The sequence below is a fragment of the Oncorhynchus mykiss genome, chromosome 6 (assembly GCF_013265735.2).
Source record: "Oncorhynchus mykiss isolate Arlee chromosome 6, USDA_OmykA_1.1, whole genome shotgun sequence".
Classification (NCBI taxonomy): domain Eukaryota; kingdom Metazoa; phylum Chordata; class Actinopteri; order Salmoniformes; family Salmonidae; genus Oncorhynchus; species Oncorhynchus mykiss.
The window spans coordinates 30,424,755-30,441,741 of NC_048570.1; the positions used below are offsets into that span (position 1 = coordinate 30,424,755).

At 45.9% G+C, this 16,987-nt stretch overlaps 1 protein-coding gene across 18 annotated transcripts in view; it reads left to right on the top strand.

Moving 5' to 3' along the window:
- Positions 1-3,697: 3,697 nt before the first annotated feature.
- LOC110525713 (ankyrin-1) overlaps positions 3,698-16,987 on the top strand; it is a 77,614-nt gene continuing 64,324 nt past the window's right edge. For 4 of the 18 annotated variants that reach the window (XM_036979824.1, XM_036979831.1, XM_036979826.1 and 1 more), the window contains exons 1-4: positions 4,755-4,876; positions 14,265-14,715; positions 14,931-15,065; positions 15,399-15,500. In XM_036979824.1, coding sequence (XP_036835719.1) covers positions 4,842-4,876; positions 14,265-14,715; positions 14,931-15,065; positions 15,399-15,500 — 723 coding nt within the window. In that variant the 5' untranslated portion in view covers positions 4,755-4,841. Of the gene's footprint in view, positions 3,905-4,751; positions 4,877-14,264; positions 14,716-14,930; positions 15,066-15,398; positions 15,501-16,987 lie in introns of those variants that run through there. The other 14 variants (XM_036979827.1, XM_036979830.1, XM_036979828.1 and 11 more) reach the window with 11 other exon arrangements.

The window sequence follows — 16,987 nt, forward strand, 5'->3', positions numbered from 1 at the left end:
CACGCGCACACACATACAGTATTCTCACACACACCGACACACACAAGCTCCCCTGCCATTTTCATTTTCCATCCGTTTCTTTCTCCCTCTCTTCTCCCTAATATGCCCCCCCTCCCATCTCCACAGCACAGCCAGTCAGAAGACGAGAGACAGAGAGGGGAGGAGAGGAGAGATCGATGACCAGGGAGGCCATGTTCTGTGCTTTGTAGCTACAATGAGCTACAAAAGTATTGGGACAGTAACACATTGTTGTTTTGGTTCTGTACTCCAGCACTTTGGATTTAAAATGATACAATGACTCTGAGGTTAAAGGCTCTATACTCCAAAAGTTCAGATTTGAAATCAAATATTTGAGGGTATTTTCATCTATATCGGGTGAACCGTTTAGAAATTACAGCACTTTTTGTACATAGTCCGAAAATATTGGGACAAATTCACATATAAGTGTATATAAGTCAAAAGATTAGTATTTGGTATCATATTCCAGCACACAATGATTACATTGCATCCTAAATATCTTACCCCCCCCCCCCATCCATGTCTCAAGGCTTAAAAATCCTTCTTTAACCTGTTTCTCCCCTTCATCTACACTGATTTGAAGTGGATTTAACAAGTGACATCAATAAGGGATCATAGCTTTCACCTGGATTCAGCTGGTCAGTCTGTGTCATGAAAAGAGCAGGTGTTCATAATGTTTTGTACACTCAGTGTATAAGTAGTTTGTCCCAATACTTATGCTCCACTAAAACGGGGGACTATGTACAGAAAGTACTGTGATTCCCTAAACGGTTCACTCGATATGGATGAAAATACCCTCAAATATTTGATTTAAAATCGGAACTTTTGGAGTATAGAGCCAAAATAAGAAGAAATGGTTCACTGTCCCAATAATTACGGAGGACACCATATTTCTGTCTGATGCCCCTCTCACATAGCAGACGAAGGAAGAAAAAAAGAATGAAAAAAAAGGATACACACTGGGCACACACCAGTTGAATCAACATTGTTTCCATGTTATTTCAATGAAATGAGTCATTTCAAATTACATTGAACCAACGTGGAATAGACGTTGAATTGACATCTGTGCCCATTGGGTAGGGAGATGTTGCACTCTTCTGCCCTTCTCCCCTCTCTCTCTCAAAAGCACACTCTCTCCCCCTACAGTATCTCTCCCTTTCGTCCTCTCTTGCTTTGTCTCTCCACTCAAAAAGACTGATGGGTCACTGGTCCTGCCCAAAAACAATTGCTGCCTGTGGCTATACATCCTCCGTTAGTCCCGTCTTTCTCCTATTTTCTATTTCCTCCGTGTGTTACACAGGTCCATTATGTTGTTGTCTTTACGTGTCTACAGGCAAGTCTCTCACCCTGCAGGTGTGATTGGGGCACAGTAGCTTAGTATAGGCTAAGGAGTTGGCCCCATGCTGGTGTGTGTGTGTGTGTGTGTGTGTGTGTGTGTGTGTGTGTGTGTGTGTGTGTGTGTGTGTGTGTGTGTGTGTGTGTGCGTGCGTGCGTGCGTGCGTGCGTGTGTGTGTGTGCGTGCAGGGATTTTTCTGCAGTGAACCATAAACACTTTCAGTGTAAACTTAAACAACTGAAACCAGAATGTAAAGTATGTAGAAAAGATAATGGACCTATATATATTTTACAATATAAACTTTGAGAACTAACACTCACTAAAATAAAAGCTAGACAGTCAGGGAGAATTTTAAATGACAAAAGCAATGAAATTAGCAGTATAGATTTTATTATGTTTGAGCAAAAGAACCCAGAATTAGCCATGGCAAAATGAGTAGAATTGCAGGAAATCTGCTTTAAATAAAATTATCTCAGCTCCATGGCAGAATATGAAGAATCGCAGGAAATTAACTTTAAATCTGCAAACAATTATCTCAGCTCCATGGAGAAATGTGTAGAATTGCATGAAACTGCTGTAAAAATACAAACATTTCTCAGAAAATGTGTCTAAAATTCAGCCATACAGAAGGCCCGACTAAGCTCTCTTCCACGCCCCCAGCCACGCCCACCACATAAACCTTTTTGATCCAGAAAAAAACCTGTGTGTGTGTGTGTGTGTGTGTGTGTGTGTGTGTGTGTGTGTGTGTGTGTGCGCTTATCAGAGTTTACCTGCATTCGTGTGTTCATGCGACTGTGTGTATGACAAAGTATGAGTGTGTGACAGAATGACAGTTTGTTGATGTTGATTCCTCCACCACCTTTTGAAGTCTCCCCAGTGTTTCAGGAAGCATCAGGAAATAGGCAATAAAACCCCACAAAGTGCCTGCCACACGCAGATGGCAGTGGCCCTAAAGAGCAGGGAGAGAGGGGCTTTGTCCTGCCAACGAGGGGGGCAGCATGGGAGGTCTAGAGGTCACGTCTGCCCCTAACCTAAATCAGCCACATCACAATACAGGAGAGCACAGTATATCACAGCATATAACCCTGGTCTTGACCCATACACATTCAGAGAGTCATGGCTCGTGGCTCGTTCCTCTATGTGTCTCTCTTTGCCCCAGTCTAGGCCTTGTCTTTGGTTAAAGTTTGGCAATGGGTGATGGCTATGGGTGGGCCAGGCAGACTGGTGCTGTTTTAGAGTTCTCTGTAATAGAGAACATCATTGGCTCTTGACAGATACCAGCCTGGTTCCATCATTACCCACGTCAAGGACTCTGATCTGAAGAGCTGTTGTCAGTCTGTTATTCCTGCTATGTTATCACTCCTCTTTAGCTTCCCCCTACATACTGTACTCAGAGCCAGGGGATATTAGATGTGGCAGAGTTTTGTTAGATAATACTAAGATCATGAAAGGAGCTTGTTTGTCTTCTATAGCTGAGGACCGCAGGGTAATTTGTCATCTCTTCACAGACATTAGTATCTCCAGCCCCCTGCCCTGCAGTGGTTGGCACTGGAAACTCTCACCCACATAACACACCAGGACCCAGTCACGTGATGTTTTTACCCAGGTCACGGTCCAGTGACACTGAGTGGTGTGTAACCCCCCATCAGGAGGAACAACCGCTCCCCTACTACCCCCCTCATCCCCCTCTCCTACAAGCATTTATCTCTCTGCATGGTTTTGGCAGCAATATGCTTTTCCCAGCGTTTAGCTAGGAGAGATAGAAAGGAGGTGAGAGGGGGTAAAAAGGAGGCCTTTTCAGGCGGGGAATGACAGACGCTTTATTAAAAGAGGCAGGGCCCTTTGAGAGACTCGCCCCCCTGGTCCCTCCCCCCCGCCCCGTGCGTCTGGCCCATTGTCACAGGGCAATGGCAGCGTAAATGCCCCCCCACCCGCTGGGCGCTAAGTCACTCTACAGACTGGAACAGACCTGCTCACACAGCACAGGCTTTCTCCACCCAAAACACCACGCCTTTTGGGAAATGCCTGGCCCGAGAATTGTTTTTATTGTCTGGCTGTCACAAAAAATACAGGAGGGACAGAGAGATGTGGGGAGACATGTATGGAAGGAGGGACAGCAGAAAAGAAGGGATCAACCTGGGGATGAAAGAGAGAGAATGAGGGGGGAGCTGGTGGAGAGTAGAGGGAGACAGTAAGGAGAAAGTGGCATGAAGAAAGAGAGACAGGGAGAGGTAGTGGGAGAGGCGACACAGCGTGAGACTGAGGGGAATATATTTGTTGATGAGTGTGTGTATGTGTGTGTGTCTTTAGATACAGGCAGCATTCCTCTAGAGATAAACCCCCTGGCCCCCCTCACCCCCAGCCTCCCCTCCTGTCCCCTCCCCCTGGACGGGCCCTGTGCACTCAAGTGTGTGTGTCACACTCTCTGGGGGCAAGGGAACGATAGTAGAGTGTGTGAGTGTGTGTGTAAGAGAGACAGAGAGAAAGAGAGAAAAGCGGAGAGGGAGTGGAGGGCCAACAGGCATGCCGGCCAAGATCATCACCTGTGGAGTGAGTAGAAACTGGATTGTGTTCCAATATCTGTCCCCTTCTTTCTTTCAGCACTCTAATCTCGTCACTCTCTCTTTCACTCTATCCTCTCTCTGTCATGCTACTGACTGTCTGCCAATCTGTCTGCTCTGTTTTTTTTTGCTACAGTTTAACCATGTTGTGATCCCTAACTAACCCAAATGCTCCCCATCTGTCCATCTGTATCATGTTACTGCAAACTTTGATTGGACTATCCTTCTATTTGAATCCATTTCCTTTCCTAGGTCATCATGCAGATTAGATTCACAGCTTGTTCAGTGCCATTCACCATGCTGCTCTCTGTTTCTGCCTCTTCGCATGAACTATTTGGAGGCCTGTCCCTCGCTTCCCTCCCTCTATTTGGTCTTCCCTTCGCTAATGAATCTGTCCATGTCTCTGTCTGTCACACAGAGAAAGGGAGTGAGAAAAGGAGTGAAGGATAGAGGAAATGGATATGAGGAGTAAAGAGAGGGCTGTCTGAGAGACACACCGTGAAAACACACTTCTCTGTTCCATATTGAAGTCTCCTGATGACGTCTGTCTCATATTTAACAGATTCATCTTTCAGTTCAGTTTTCAATTGAATAGAATAGAACAACAGTGACAGAACGTGGAGTGAATTATTTAACTTTAACTCTCTCAAAACAGAACTTCTGTCTGTTCATGTTCTGTCCATAACATTGATAGTATTTGGTGTCCCATACCAACTACAGCTCTCTGCAGGAGAGAGAGTCTAGCTGGTTGTCTGGGAGTATATTAGGGAGTAACGGTGCATGTGTGTCTGAGATTAGGAGTGTGTGTCAGGGGTGTATGTGTGTCAGGGGTGTGTGTGTGTCAGGGGTGTGTGTGTGTGAGGGGTGCGTGTCCTGTTCTGTAATACTCCTTGTGTTGTGACTTCTTTTAGTCTATCTGTAATGTGATGTCCTGTTGTGGGCTGTCTGTTGTGTGGGGTTGGTAAGTACATTTATGATCAGTACACTGATCTCATTAGCTACATTATTTGACCTTGGCTTCAGTGAAGCTCCTACACTATGCTAATTTAGGGAGCATGTAGATTCAAAGACACACAGCAGAGAGCTAAGGTGTTCTGTCTGTATACTGTATAGGCAGTGAGATTGCTGTGTAGAAAGGGATTTCGGCTACAGCAGATGTCATCTGGTAAAGGATGCTGTGAAGTGCCAGATGATGCAACCTTAAGAAATGTGAATGCTCCAAAGTATGTGCATTGTTGATAGTTGTGAGAATGGCTAAACATTTTGTACTGTTGTCGCAATTACTGTATCTGATTAAGTTGCCCTTCTCACTCACTCCCTTGCTCTCGGTCTTGTCCTCTGTCTGTCTCCACACACACACACACACACACACACACACACACACACACACACACACACACACACACACACACACACACACACACACACACGCGCGCGCGTGGACGCGCATCTTTCGAAAGGGCTCGATGCTGCAGCCGTATTGAAACGTCAGTATAGAGATGCATTCAGTGATAGTCGGATCAAAGTTGTAGATCCACTGACTGTGCTTCTGTTTGACTTCACAGATGACAGCTCAGACTCCCACTGAATTCTCTACGCACCTCCCTCACTCGCTCTCTTGGTTCTGATCTCACTCTATAGTGTAACCCCACAGTGACTACATAGCTAGCTGTTAACCTAATTACAGATCAAGTCTATTGCAACCATGGGACTTATTAGCGGTCTCTAGTTGATTCCATATAATTGCATCCTTGTCACCAATAGTAATGATAGTGTAGCTACACAGTAGTACACATGAGGAATGCTTATGGTCTCTCTTTCTTCCAGTCTATCTCACTCTATATACAGTCCCCTCTCTATTTCTGTGGTTCCCCAAGAAAGATATAGGAAGTGTGAGAACGAGAACAGTTATTATACACATTTAATCAGAGGGTATAGCTGGAAGCAGACGGACAGACAGATAGACTGTGTTGAGTGAGCGGGTGGAATTGCTCGGCCAGGTTGGTTCCTGTGTGTCCAGAGCATAGAGTCCCTCGGGGTCTCTGTCTGACTGGCTCCTCACCACAACAACACCACCCTGACCGGAACCAGCACGTTCACTCTGCAGCTAGCTAGCTCAAATAGACAGAGAAATGGGGGGAGGGAGGCAGGCAGGTAGGGAGGGAAAGAAAATCAATGTCCAGAACAAATACAAGTCAGCAAAAGAGGGAAATGGAATCGTTGTTTAAGATGTCTCTGCAGGAATATCCAGCTTATGTATGTTGTTGCCCTAGATAGCATGCTATAGCTGTACTAAAACAGTTATTATTATGTGCTGGATTTGATCTTGTCATATACGACATGTAAAACCCCTTATTGGCACCTTTCTGCTGGTGCACAAATAGCTGGGGTGGCATCTCAGATATGTATGATCTGCATCTGGTGTTGTGCCGGCAAATTTGTGATGTGTGTGTGTGTGTGTGTTCTACACACGCTTCCTCGCATTAATTCCCTGACGGGGGAGCTGTGTAGTTCAGGCTATCCGTAGTGCAGACTCATCGCTGGTTTCTTCATTAGTTAGTGGTTAGTTGCCCGTATCAGCCTCACACACAGATCCATGAAACCATAGGAGAGGGAGTGGGCTTCCTCAAGATCAATGTCCGAGCCCCAGTCACTTTCCCCGGCGGAACAATAGCCTGAGACCAGGCAGCTCTATACTGCCTCCGCGCACTGCTCCTCCTTCCTATCCTAACTGCAGCCTCACACTGTCCTGTCATCCAGGGCTTCAAGTAGAACCGCCACTTTTATAGCATGTCATCAAACACACACAGAGTGACGTTTGTGCCGTGGTTTCACACCTACTTAGATACTGAGCGACAGTAATCCCTTACTGTTGAGACTACGCCTGGGACTCATAATACACACACACACACACACACACACACACACACACACACACACACACACACACACACACACACACACACACACACACACACACACACACACACACACACACACACACACACACACACACACACACACACTGCAGTACACCAGCTCGGCGGTGATGTCATACTGTCTGCCGCAGCACCAGAACACTAAGCAAGAGAGTCAGGGAGGGAGAGAAGGAGAGAAAGCAATGAAAAGAGGGGGGAAATATAGGGGGAATGGAGGACAGGATTGTATGAGATGGGGGCGAACAAAGGAAGAGGAAGGAGAGCTGGGTAGAATTAGTGAAGAATGTGAGGATTAGAGAGAGAGACAGAGGTACAGTGTTTGCGTCAGTGTGCAGAGCCTGAGGACAATGGGATACCCATAGCATTACCGTGTACTGTGATGCTAATGATGACATGCTGCAGGTTATTGTCTCTCTTTCCATACAGAAAAAGTTCAGTAATAGAACAGTAGAGAGTGATTGATGATGTAGCTCCACTAACTCCAGCCAGTCCCACATCACTGTCCTCTCTAGGGCTTATAGGAGCTAGGCCAATGATGTAAATAAACCCTGGATTGCTGATACTATGTTTTGGCGATTGAGAGGATTTCAAATCAAATCAAATTGTTTTTGTCACATGCGCCGAATACAACACCTTACATGCTTACTTACAAGCCCTTAACCAAAAACGCAGTTTTAAGAAAAATAAGTGTTAGGAAAGTATTTACTAAAATAAACTGAAGTAAAAAATAATAATTTAAAAGCAACAATAAAATAACAATAGTGAGGCTATATACAGGGGGTACCGGTGCAGAGTCAATGTGTTGGGGCACAGGTTAGTTGAGGTAATTGAGGTAATATGTACATTTAGGTAGAGGTAAAGTACTATACATAGATAATAAACAGAGAGTAACAGCAGCGTATGAATGGGGGGTTCAGGAGTCTTATGGCTTGGGGGTAGAAGCTGCTGTTAAGAAGCCTTTTGGACCTAGACTTGACGCTCCAGTACTGCTTGCCGTGTGGTAGCAGAGAGAACAGTCTATGACTAGGGTGGCTGGAGTCTTTGGCAATTTTTAGGGCCTTCCTCTGACACCGCCTGATATAGAGGTCCTGGATGGCAGGAAGCTTGGCCTCAGTGATGTACTGGGCCATCCACACTACCCTCTGTATTGCCTTGTGGTGGGAGGCCGAGCAGTTGCCATACCAGGCGGTGATGCAACCAGTCAGAATGCCCTCGATGGTGCAGCTGTAGAATCTTTTGAGGATCTGAGGACCCATGCCAAATATTTTCAGTCTCCTGAGGGGGAATAGGCATTGTCGTGCCCTCTTCACAACTGTCTTTGTGTGTTTGGACCATGATAGTTGGTGATGTGAACACCAAGGAACTTGAAGCTCTCAACCTGCTCCACTGCAGCCCCGTCATTGAGAATGGGGGTGTGCTCGGTCCTCCTTTTCCTGTAGTCCAGGATCCTCACCTTCGTCTTGATCATGTTGAGGGAGAGGTTGTTGTCCTGGCACCACACTGCCAGGTCTCTGACCTCCTCCCTATAGGCTGTCTCATCATTGTTGGTGGCCTACCACTGTTGTGTCATCGGAAAACTTAATGATAGTGTTGGAGTCGTGCTTGGCCATGCACCCCTGAGGGGTCCCCGTGTTGAGGATCAGCGTGGCAGATGTGTTGTTACCTACCCTTACCACCTGGGGGCGGCCAGTCAGGAAGTCTAGGATCCAGTTGCAGAGGGAGGTGTTTAGTCCCAGGGTACTTAGCTTATTGATGAGCTTTGAGGGCACTATGGTGTTGTGAAGCCACCGGTCGGCCATATTGGCACTTCCCAGTAGGAGCAATCCTCTATAGAAATTAGTGGAACTACACTATTTCAAATAAATGTATTTTCTTGGTGCAGTGGGGAGAGTAACATTAGTAACCTCTCAAAATGATCCTTTAAGGAAAATGCTTTTTTTTTAATGGTTTATTTTTTGGTTTAGCTCACATAATATCATTTTTAAGTATGCATTTAAGGTGTTTGTAATAAAATGAATGTGGCAAAATCTAATGTAGACATGAATAAATATAGCTTCCAACACAGGATGTTGGTGCCACCTTAATTGGGGAGGACAGGCTTGTGCTAATGGCTGGGGTGGAATAGGTGGAGATGTAGGCGCGACAGCTTTACCACTATGCTCTGTCAGTCATCTAGTGTATATATAAATCTTTGAGCTAGACCCACATCCATCTCTATCAGAATGGGTTTGTTAAGATTAGCATGAGGATTTACAAGACAATAGAGGATTGTGTGCGTGTGCGTTTGTTCATCCGTGTCTCTGTGTGTGGATTTGTGTCAGACAGGCTAGTGAGCGAGTGAAAGTTTGTTTACACTGAGAGTGGTCTTACTCTGTGGAAGTCTGGCAGGCAGGGTTTGGGTGTGGCCTACAGAGTGCCCCTTCCACTCTTATCTGACTGCACCAGACATGTGCCTCTCCCTAACACACACCACTACAGTCCAGACTATCTTACTCATCTACAGTAGAGAGGCCAGATACACACCAACATAAACACACTGTACTGAACAGTAAAAAAATTGAATACCTTGTGTAATTGACATTCAACCAAGTTATTGACCTTGACATGGAGGGCAACTGTTAGTGTAGGGATAGGTCATGTCAGACTTCTGTACTTTCCCTGTGCTGAAATGACCCTTTGACATCTGAACTTTGCCTGAACTGGGCCAAGTTGGCCGATGTCCACCTTGTAGGAGTGCATTCCAGAAGGTAAAGTGTGTTTGTGTGTGTGTGTGTGTGTGTGTGTGTGTGTTTGTGTGTGTGTGTGTGTGTGTGTGTGCGTGTGTGTGTGTGTGTGTGTGTGTGTGTGTGTGTGTGTGTGTGTGTGTGTGTGTGGTGTCGTGTCATCAGCTGTTTTTGCTCAAACTGTGTTGAAAAGATGTTCTCTGAGTCATCAAGGCAGTGAACACACAAACACTCACCATCTTTGGTTGAATGTCTAGCACCCTGTGCATCGTATGTGGACAGCATATATTTGAGGCTAAGTAGGTTTCTACATGTCTGTGCACACGCACACACTCACAAACACACACACTATATGAGTATCTATTTCTGTGAGGAGGGTACCCCGCTACGGTAATCTTAACCCTGGTAACAGGTGGGTTTGTGGGTACGACAGGAAGAGTGATTGGGGTGTATTAGGGGGGTCAGTTTGTTGTACTGAAGAAGGCTGGAGGGAGGGGATTTGGGGGGCTATCGCCTTTCTCACAGTGGGAGAGACAGAGTAGGCCATTAGAGGAAAGGCCAGAGAGGAAAGAGGCCATGGCTGACGAGGACAACTCTGTCACTGTAAGTAACTCACTGCGGAACTGAAAGAGAGGTACACAACACTGGTTGCTTATACAACCATATAGTGTTGCTGTTTATCTTCCATAGATAACTAGCTTGCTAAACGACGATGTATGCAGGCCGGAGGCTCCATACAGAGGGTGTGACGCAATTGCGGAGCCTCCGGAGGTTTGCTGATGCCAAATCAACATTTTCCCTTCACAATAGCTCTGTTCTGTTCTGCGAAGCGCAATAAGTAGGAATGCACTGACTGCTGCAGAGGCCGCATCGCAGAAAAATGCTGTGTGGCCAATACAGACTGGATTGACCATAAATCTGCTTTAAGTGCTAACAAGTGCTAAGTGCTGTTTGGTGTTCACTCCAAGATGACTGTCTCAGCCTCAACTTTCCACATGGGACAGCAGTTGATCAAAACTGTCTTTAGCGTGTATAAAAGGACTGTGCATGCGTAAGTGTTGTGTAAGTGTTGTGCATGTCTGTGTGAGTGTGCATTGTTCAAGGTCTTGTACATGAGAAAGTAAATGTCTCGCATAGAGTTTCCAGAGTGACAGCGTGAGGGTGTTGACAGACAGATGGAGATGATTAAGGATTGAGGAGAAAAGTGATGGAACGCAAGGGTGATCAAGTGGAGGGAATACGTTTTAGGAACAGGTAGGCCTATAGAGAGAGTCACTTATTTCTCTTAGACGAACTACATTTCCCAGAAAGCATTGTGGCTTTTCCTTCAACTGGGAAGGAACGGTGGTGTTAAACAAGATTACATGAACTCTTAATAAGTAGAAAGTTGGAAACATTGTGACTTTTTCCCTTGACGAGTCTAGTGGCTGAGAGAGAAGTGGTTGTCTGTGCTCAGGCTGTGGAGTTAGTCATCACACTCAAAGGCCTACCGGTCTGTCGCAGGGAAATGCTCTGAAAGATTTGCTGCTGCATACAGCTCTCTCACTTTCTCAGTGATCCCCCTCTCTTTCCCTCCCTCTCCCTCTCTTTTTTATGCAGTCTTTTCTTTGCGTGAGGGTGAGGGTTTGCATCATTAGTTGCCATGCCCACGGCTTGGGCATGTGGGTCCTCATTCTCTCTGTTACCACTGTCTCAAAGGAGGGTCATTTCCAGTCACTACTGAATGGGGGCCAATGTCACTGTGGCTGTGTGTGTTGTGTACTTGTGTTGAACACATTTTTTAGTCACTGTGTGTGGTCGCACATGCTTGGGTGGGTATGTATTTTCATTTCTAAGCCTAACCAATGTGTGCAGTGTGTATGTTTTTGTGTGTGTTTGTAATTCTGTAGGTGGCTGGGACTTGGGATATCACAAAAAGGGTAATGATGGTTGCTCCCGATCTTATTCACATTAATTCATCCCTGGCCATGCTTTGGTCAGAAACCAGAGAGAAAAATAGGGATGAGCGAAGGAGAATGAGAGCTGGACAGCTAGACAGACGGAGTGATACCACATGTAACGACCTAGACAGACGGAGTGATACCACATGTAACGACCTAGACAGACGGCGTGATACCACATGTAACGACCTAGACAGACGGAGTGATACCACATGTAACGACCTAGACAGACGGAGTGATACCACATGTAACGACCTAGACAGACGGAGTGATACCACATGTAACGACCTAGACAGACGGAGTGATACCACATGTAACGACCTAGACAGACGGCGTGATACCACATGTAACGACCTAGACAGACGGAGTGATACCACATGTAACGACCTAGACAGATGGAGTGATACCACATGTAACGACCTAGACAGACGGAGTGATACCACATGTAACGACCTAGACAGACGGAGTGATACCACATGTAACGACCTAGACAGACGGCGTGATACCACATGTAACGACCTAGACAGACGGAGTGATACCACATGTAACGACCTAGACAGATGGAGTGATACCACATGTAACGACCTAGACAGACGGAGTGATACCACATGTAACGACCTAGACAGATGGAGTGATACCACATGTAACGACCTAGACAGACGGAGTGATACCACATGTAAAGACCTAGACAGACGGAGTGATACCACATGTAACGACCTAGACAGACGGAGTGATACCACATGTAACGACCTAGACAGACGGAGTGATACCACATGTAACGACCTAGACAGACGGAGTGATACCACATGTAACGACCTAGACAGACGGAGTGATACCACATGTAACGACCTAGACAGACGGAGTGATACCACATGTAACGACCTAGACAGACGGAGTGATACCACATGTAACGACCTAGACAGACGGAGTGATACCACATGTAACGACCTAGACAGATGGAGTGATACCACATGTAACGACCTAGACAGACGGAGTGATACCACATGTAACGACCTAGACAGATGGAGTGATACCACATGTAACGACCTAGACAGACGGAGTGATACCACATGTAAAGACCTAGACAGACGGAGTGATACCACATGTAACGACCTAGACAGACGGAGTGATACCACATGTAACGACCTAGACAGACGGAGTGATACCACATGTAACGACCTAGACAGACGGAGTGATACCACATGTAACGACCTAGACAGACGGAGTGATACCACATGTAACGACCTAGACAGACGGAGTGATACCACATGTAACGACCTAGACAGACGGAGTGATACCACATGTAACGACCTAGACAGACGGAGTGATACCACATGTAACGACCTAGACAGACGGAGTGATACCACATGTAACGACCTAGACAGACGGAGTGATACCACATGTAACGACCTAGACAGATGGAGTGATACCACATGTAACGACCTAGACAGATGGAGTGATACCACATGTAACGACCTAGACAGACGGAGTGATACCACATGTAACGACCTAGACAGACGGAGTGATACCACATGTAACGACCTAGACAGACGGAGTAATACCACATGTAACGACCTAGACAGACGGAGTGATACCACATGTAACGACCTAGACAGACGGAGTGATACCACATGTAACGACCTAGACAGACGGAGTGATACCACATGTAACGACCTAGACAGACGGAGTGATACCACATGTAACGACCTAGACAGACGGAGTGATACCACATGTAACGACCTAGACAGACGGAGTGATACCACATGTAACGACCTAGACAGACGGAGTGATACCACATGTAACGACCTAGACAGACGGAGTGATACCACATGTAACGACCTAGACAGACGGAGTGATACCACATGTAACGACCTAGACAGACGGAGTGATACCACATGTAACGACCTAGACAGACGGAGTGATACCACATGTAACGACCTAGACAGATGGAGTGATACCACATGTAACGACCTAGACAGACGGAGTGATACCACATGTAACGACCTAGACAGACGGAGTGATACCACATGTAACGACCTAGACAGACGGAGTAATACCACATGTAACGACCTAGACAGACGGAGTGATACCACATGTAACAACCTAGACAGACAGAGTGATACCACATGTAACGACCTAGACAGACGGAGTGATACCACATGTAACGACCTAGACAGACGGAGTGATACCACATGTAACGACCTAGACAGACGGAGTGATACCACATGTAACGACCCAGACATTGAGCAAATGAGTCCTGAGGAGTGTGGGAATAATTGATAGCAATATATACTGTAGATAGACTAATGGTGGGGGAAGGAGGGTTTGCCGCAGTAGATCCTCTCTCTCCCTCATCCAACTCTTCCCCCCTTCTCTCTCCCCATCTTCCACTCTCCCTCTTTCTCTCTCTCCCTACCTCTCTCCTCATCTCCCTCTCGTTTTCTCTCCTCATCTCCGTCTCTCGTTCTCTCTCCTCATCTCCCTCTCTCTCCTTATCTCTCTTCCCCTCTCCCCATGTCCCTCTCCTCATGTCCCTCTCTCTCTATCTCTACACCCTTTTCTCTCCTCATCTCTCTCTCTCCCCATCTCTCTCTCTCCATCTCTCTCTCTCTCTCTCTCTCTCTCTCTCTCTCTCTCTCCCTCTCTCTCTCTTTCTCTTCCTCTCTCTCTGCTGCTCCCTCCCTCTCTCTTCCCCTTTCCCCATGTCTCTCTCTCTCTCTCTCCCTCTCTCCATGTCCCTCTCTCAGTCTCTCCCTCTCTCTCTCATGCCGCATGAGTGATCCTGTTTCAGCACCCCTGTCTGAGAGAGGCATGAAGCCCCCAGACACAAACAAAACAGAGACCAAAACAGGGCCACACCATGTGTTAGACCATGAGCCAGGGCATTCACTAAACACACGCCCTACCACCCCAGAACACCAGCCAGACTGCCAGCCAGATCACTGGGCAGAGCAGACACACACTCTACCATCCCAGAACACCAGCCAGACTGCCATCCAGACCACTGGGCAGAACAGACACACACCCTACCACCTCAGAACACCAGCCAGACTGCCATCCAGACCACTAGGCAGAACAGACACACACCCTAACACCCCAGAACACCAGCCAGACTGCCAGCCAGACCACTGGGCAGAGCAGACACACACCAGAACGCCAGTGTGTCCCCTGGTCTCATCTCCTACTGCATGTGAGGAGGTAAAGCAAGTCTCAGATGTGAGAGGCTCAGAACGAGGCTAAGGTTTGCATCCTAAATGGCACCCCATTCCCTGTTTTTGACCAAACACCTATGTAGGGAATACTGTAGGGTGCCATTTGGGATGCAGTTGGTTCAGGGGGACGGGAATGGAGCCTGGGACAGAGGCTCTGTCTGTCTTTATGTGGATGAAAATCACCTGCACCCCTTCCTTTAGGGTCCCCAGCTGCCAGGCCTGCTTCTGATTGGCCAATGGGAGGGGGCTGGCCCAACTGTCCTATCCTGTTCAATAACAGTGTGGAGGGAGATGAAGGAAACACCAATGGAAAGCATTTATAGTCTTGTACTGTCTGTATGTATTTTGACTTTGTATGGTTTTGATTTGAATGAAGGTTTCTGACAATAATATAAATATCTCTCAACCTCCCTCTGTCTTCCCTTGCACCTATCTCTCCATCTCCCTCTGGCTTCCCTTACACCTATCTCTCCATCTCCCTCTGTCTTCCCTGACACCTATCTATCCATCTCCTTCTGTCTTCCCTTACACCTATCTCTCCTTCTCCCTCTGTCTTCCCTTACACCTATCTCTCCTTCTCCCTCTGTCTTCCCTTACACCTATCTCTCTTTCTCCCACTCTATGTGCCTCTCTTCACCCCCCTCTATCTCTCCCCTTTCTCTCCCTCAGGCTGATGCTGTCACTAGTTTTCTGCGGGCGGCTCGTTCTGGTAACATGGACAAGGCCCTCGACCATATAAAGAACGGCATAGACATCAACACAGCCAATCAGGTGAGAGAGCTGCAAGGCCCGTGGCCAATCAAAATGCTTGTGGAGAGTGCATTAATACATGTCTCCAAACTTTGAGATTCATTTTGGAGTCACCAGGATCAATGAAAGCCTTCCTGTTTGTAAAAGTCTCAATCAGCTAATGGAACTGATTTATTACACTCTTTCATTTCATTTGTCCATTTCCGTTGGCTGTGGAACTAGTATTTCACAATGTTGGGTCATCATACTGCAGCGCTAGAATAATGCATGAATAAAAGTATGAAAACAAGTATAAACTGTATAGGCACATTAGATCAAATGAAGATGAGTCATCTTTCAGACCATGTCAAAACGACAGCACACACACACACACACACACACACACATGAAGAGTCTTATCAGCAAAGTTCAGATGCAGTGTTATGAAGGGAGAGCAGGAATGGATAGAGGGAAAGAGAAAACATGGAAGAGCAGGAATTGGCAAGAGAGAGAGGAAAGAATATTTTAGAGTCACTGGCTAACGTTCATGTTTTTTTATCATCCAATGCAGTGCAACTCTAAATCTAGAGTTGAGTCAGTCTACTGTATCTTAGTCTAGGCCACTCTGACATTGCTCGTCCATATATTTAGATATTCTTAATTCCATTCCTTTACTTAGAATTGTGTGTATTGCGTATATGTTGTGGAATTGTTAAATACTACTTATTAGATATTACTGCACTGTCGGAGCTAGAAACACAAGCATTTCGCTACACCCGCGATAACATCTGCTAAACATGTGTATGTGACCAATAAAATGTGATTTGATTTTTGATTTGACTTGTAGGTTATCCCACAAACACATGTTACAGAAGCAGTCTAAGAAACTCTTACGTTGATAAAATGCTGAGTGTTTCTGTGAGATGGATGTGATGCACTGGTGTACTGCACAACACCAGTTTAAAGCTAAGACAGTGACAACAAATATTGACATAGTAAAGTAAATGAAAGCTGGTAAAAAACAATGTAAAGAATATTTCATGTGGAAACCCTGATATTAAACACCAATGGTATTCAGTTGATGGTTTATTTTAACTGTAGGACAATACTTTGTCATTCCATTTTCTATTTTAAAATAATCTTATTAATTATTTCATATATTTTAGATGTGATAAGGCCAGAGAGAGGGCCAGAGATAGTCACAGATGTCTGTGATAATCTGAAGTAAACCCAAAAGGGCCCCTAGATGTCTTGTGATAGATGACAGAAAATCCTTGAAAGATACCAAAATTCTGATAGTTTACTGGTACATTTTGAAAGTTTAGTGTAATTTACCCTCCCTTTGCAACCCTAGACATGAACCTTCTTATGATGGGATAAAGGACCGCCATTTTGGTCAACCGTGGTTTGCCAGTGCTGTGATAAGATGTTGTGTAAAATAATACATTTTAAGAATTGATCTGTAATGTATGTTTGTTAGCTAGCTAGCCAGTCACTTTTAGAGGAACTATACCATAAATATTTCAAAT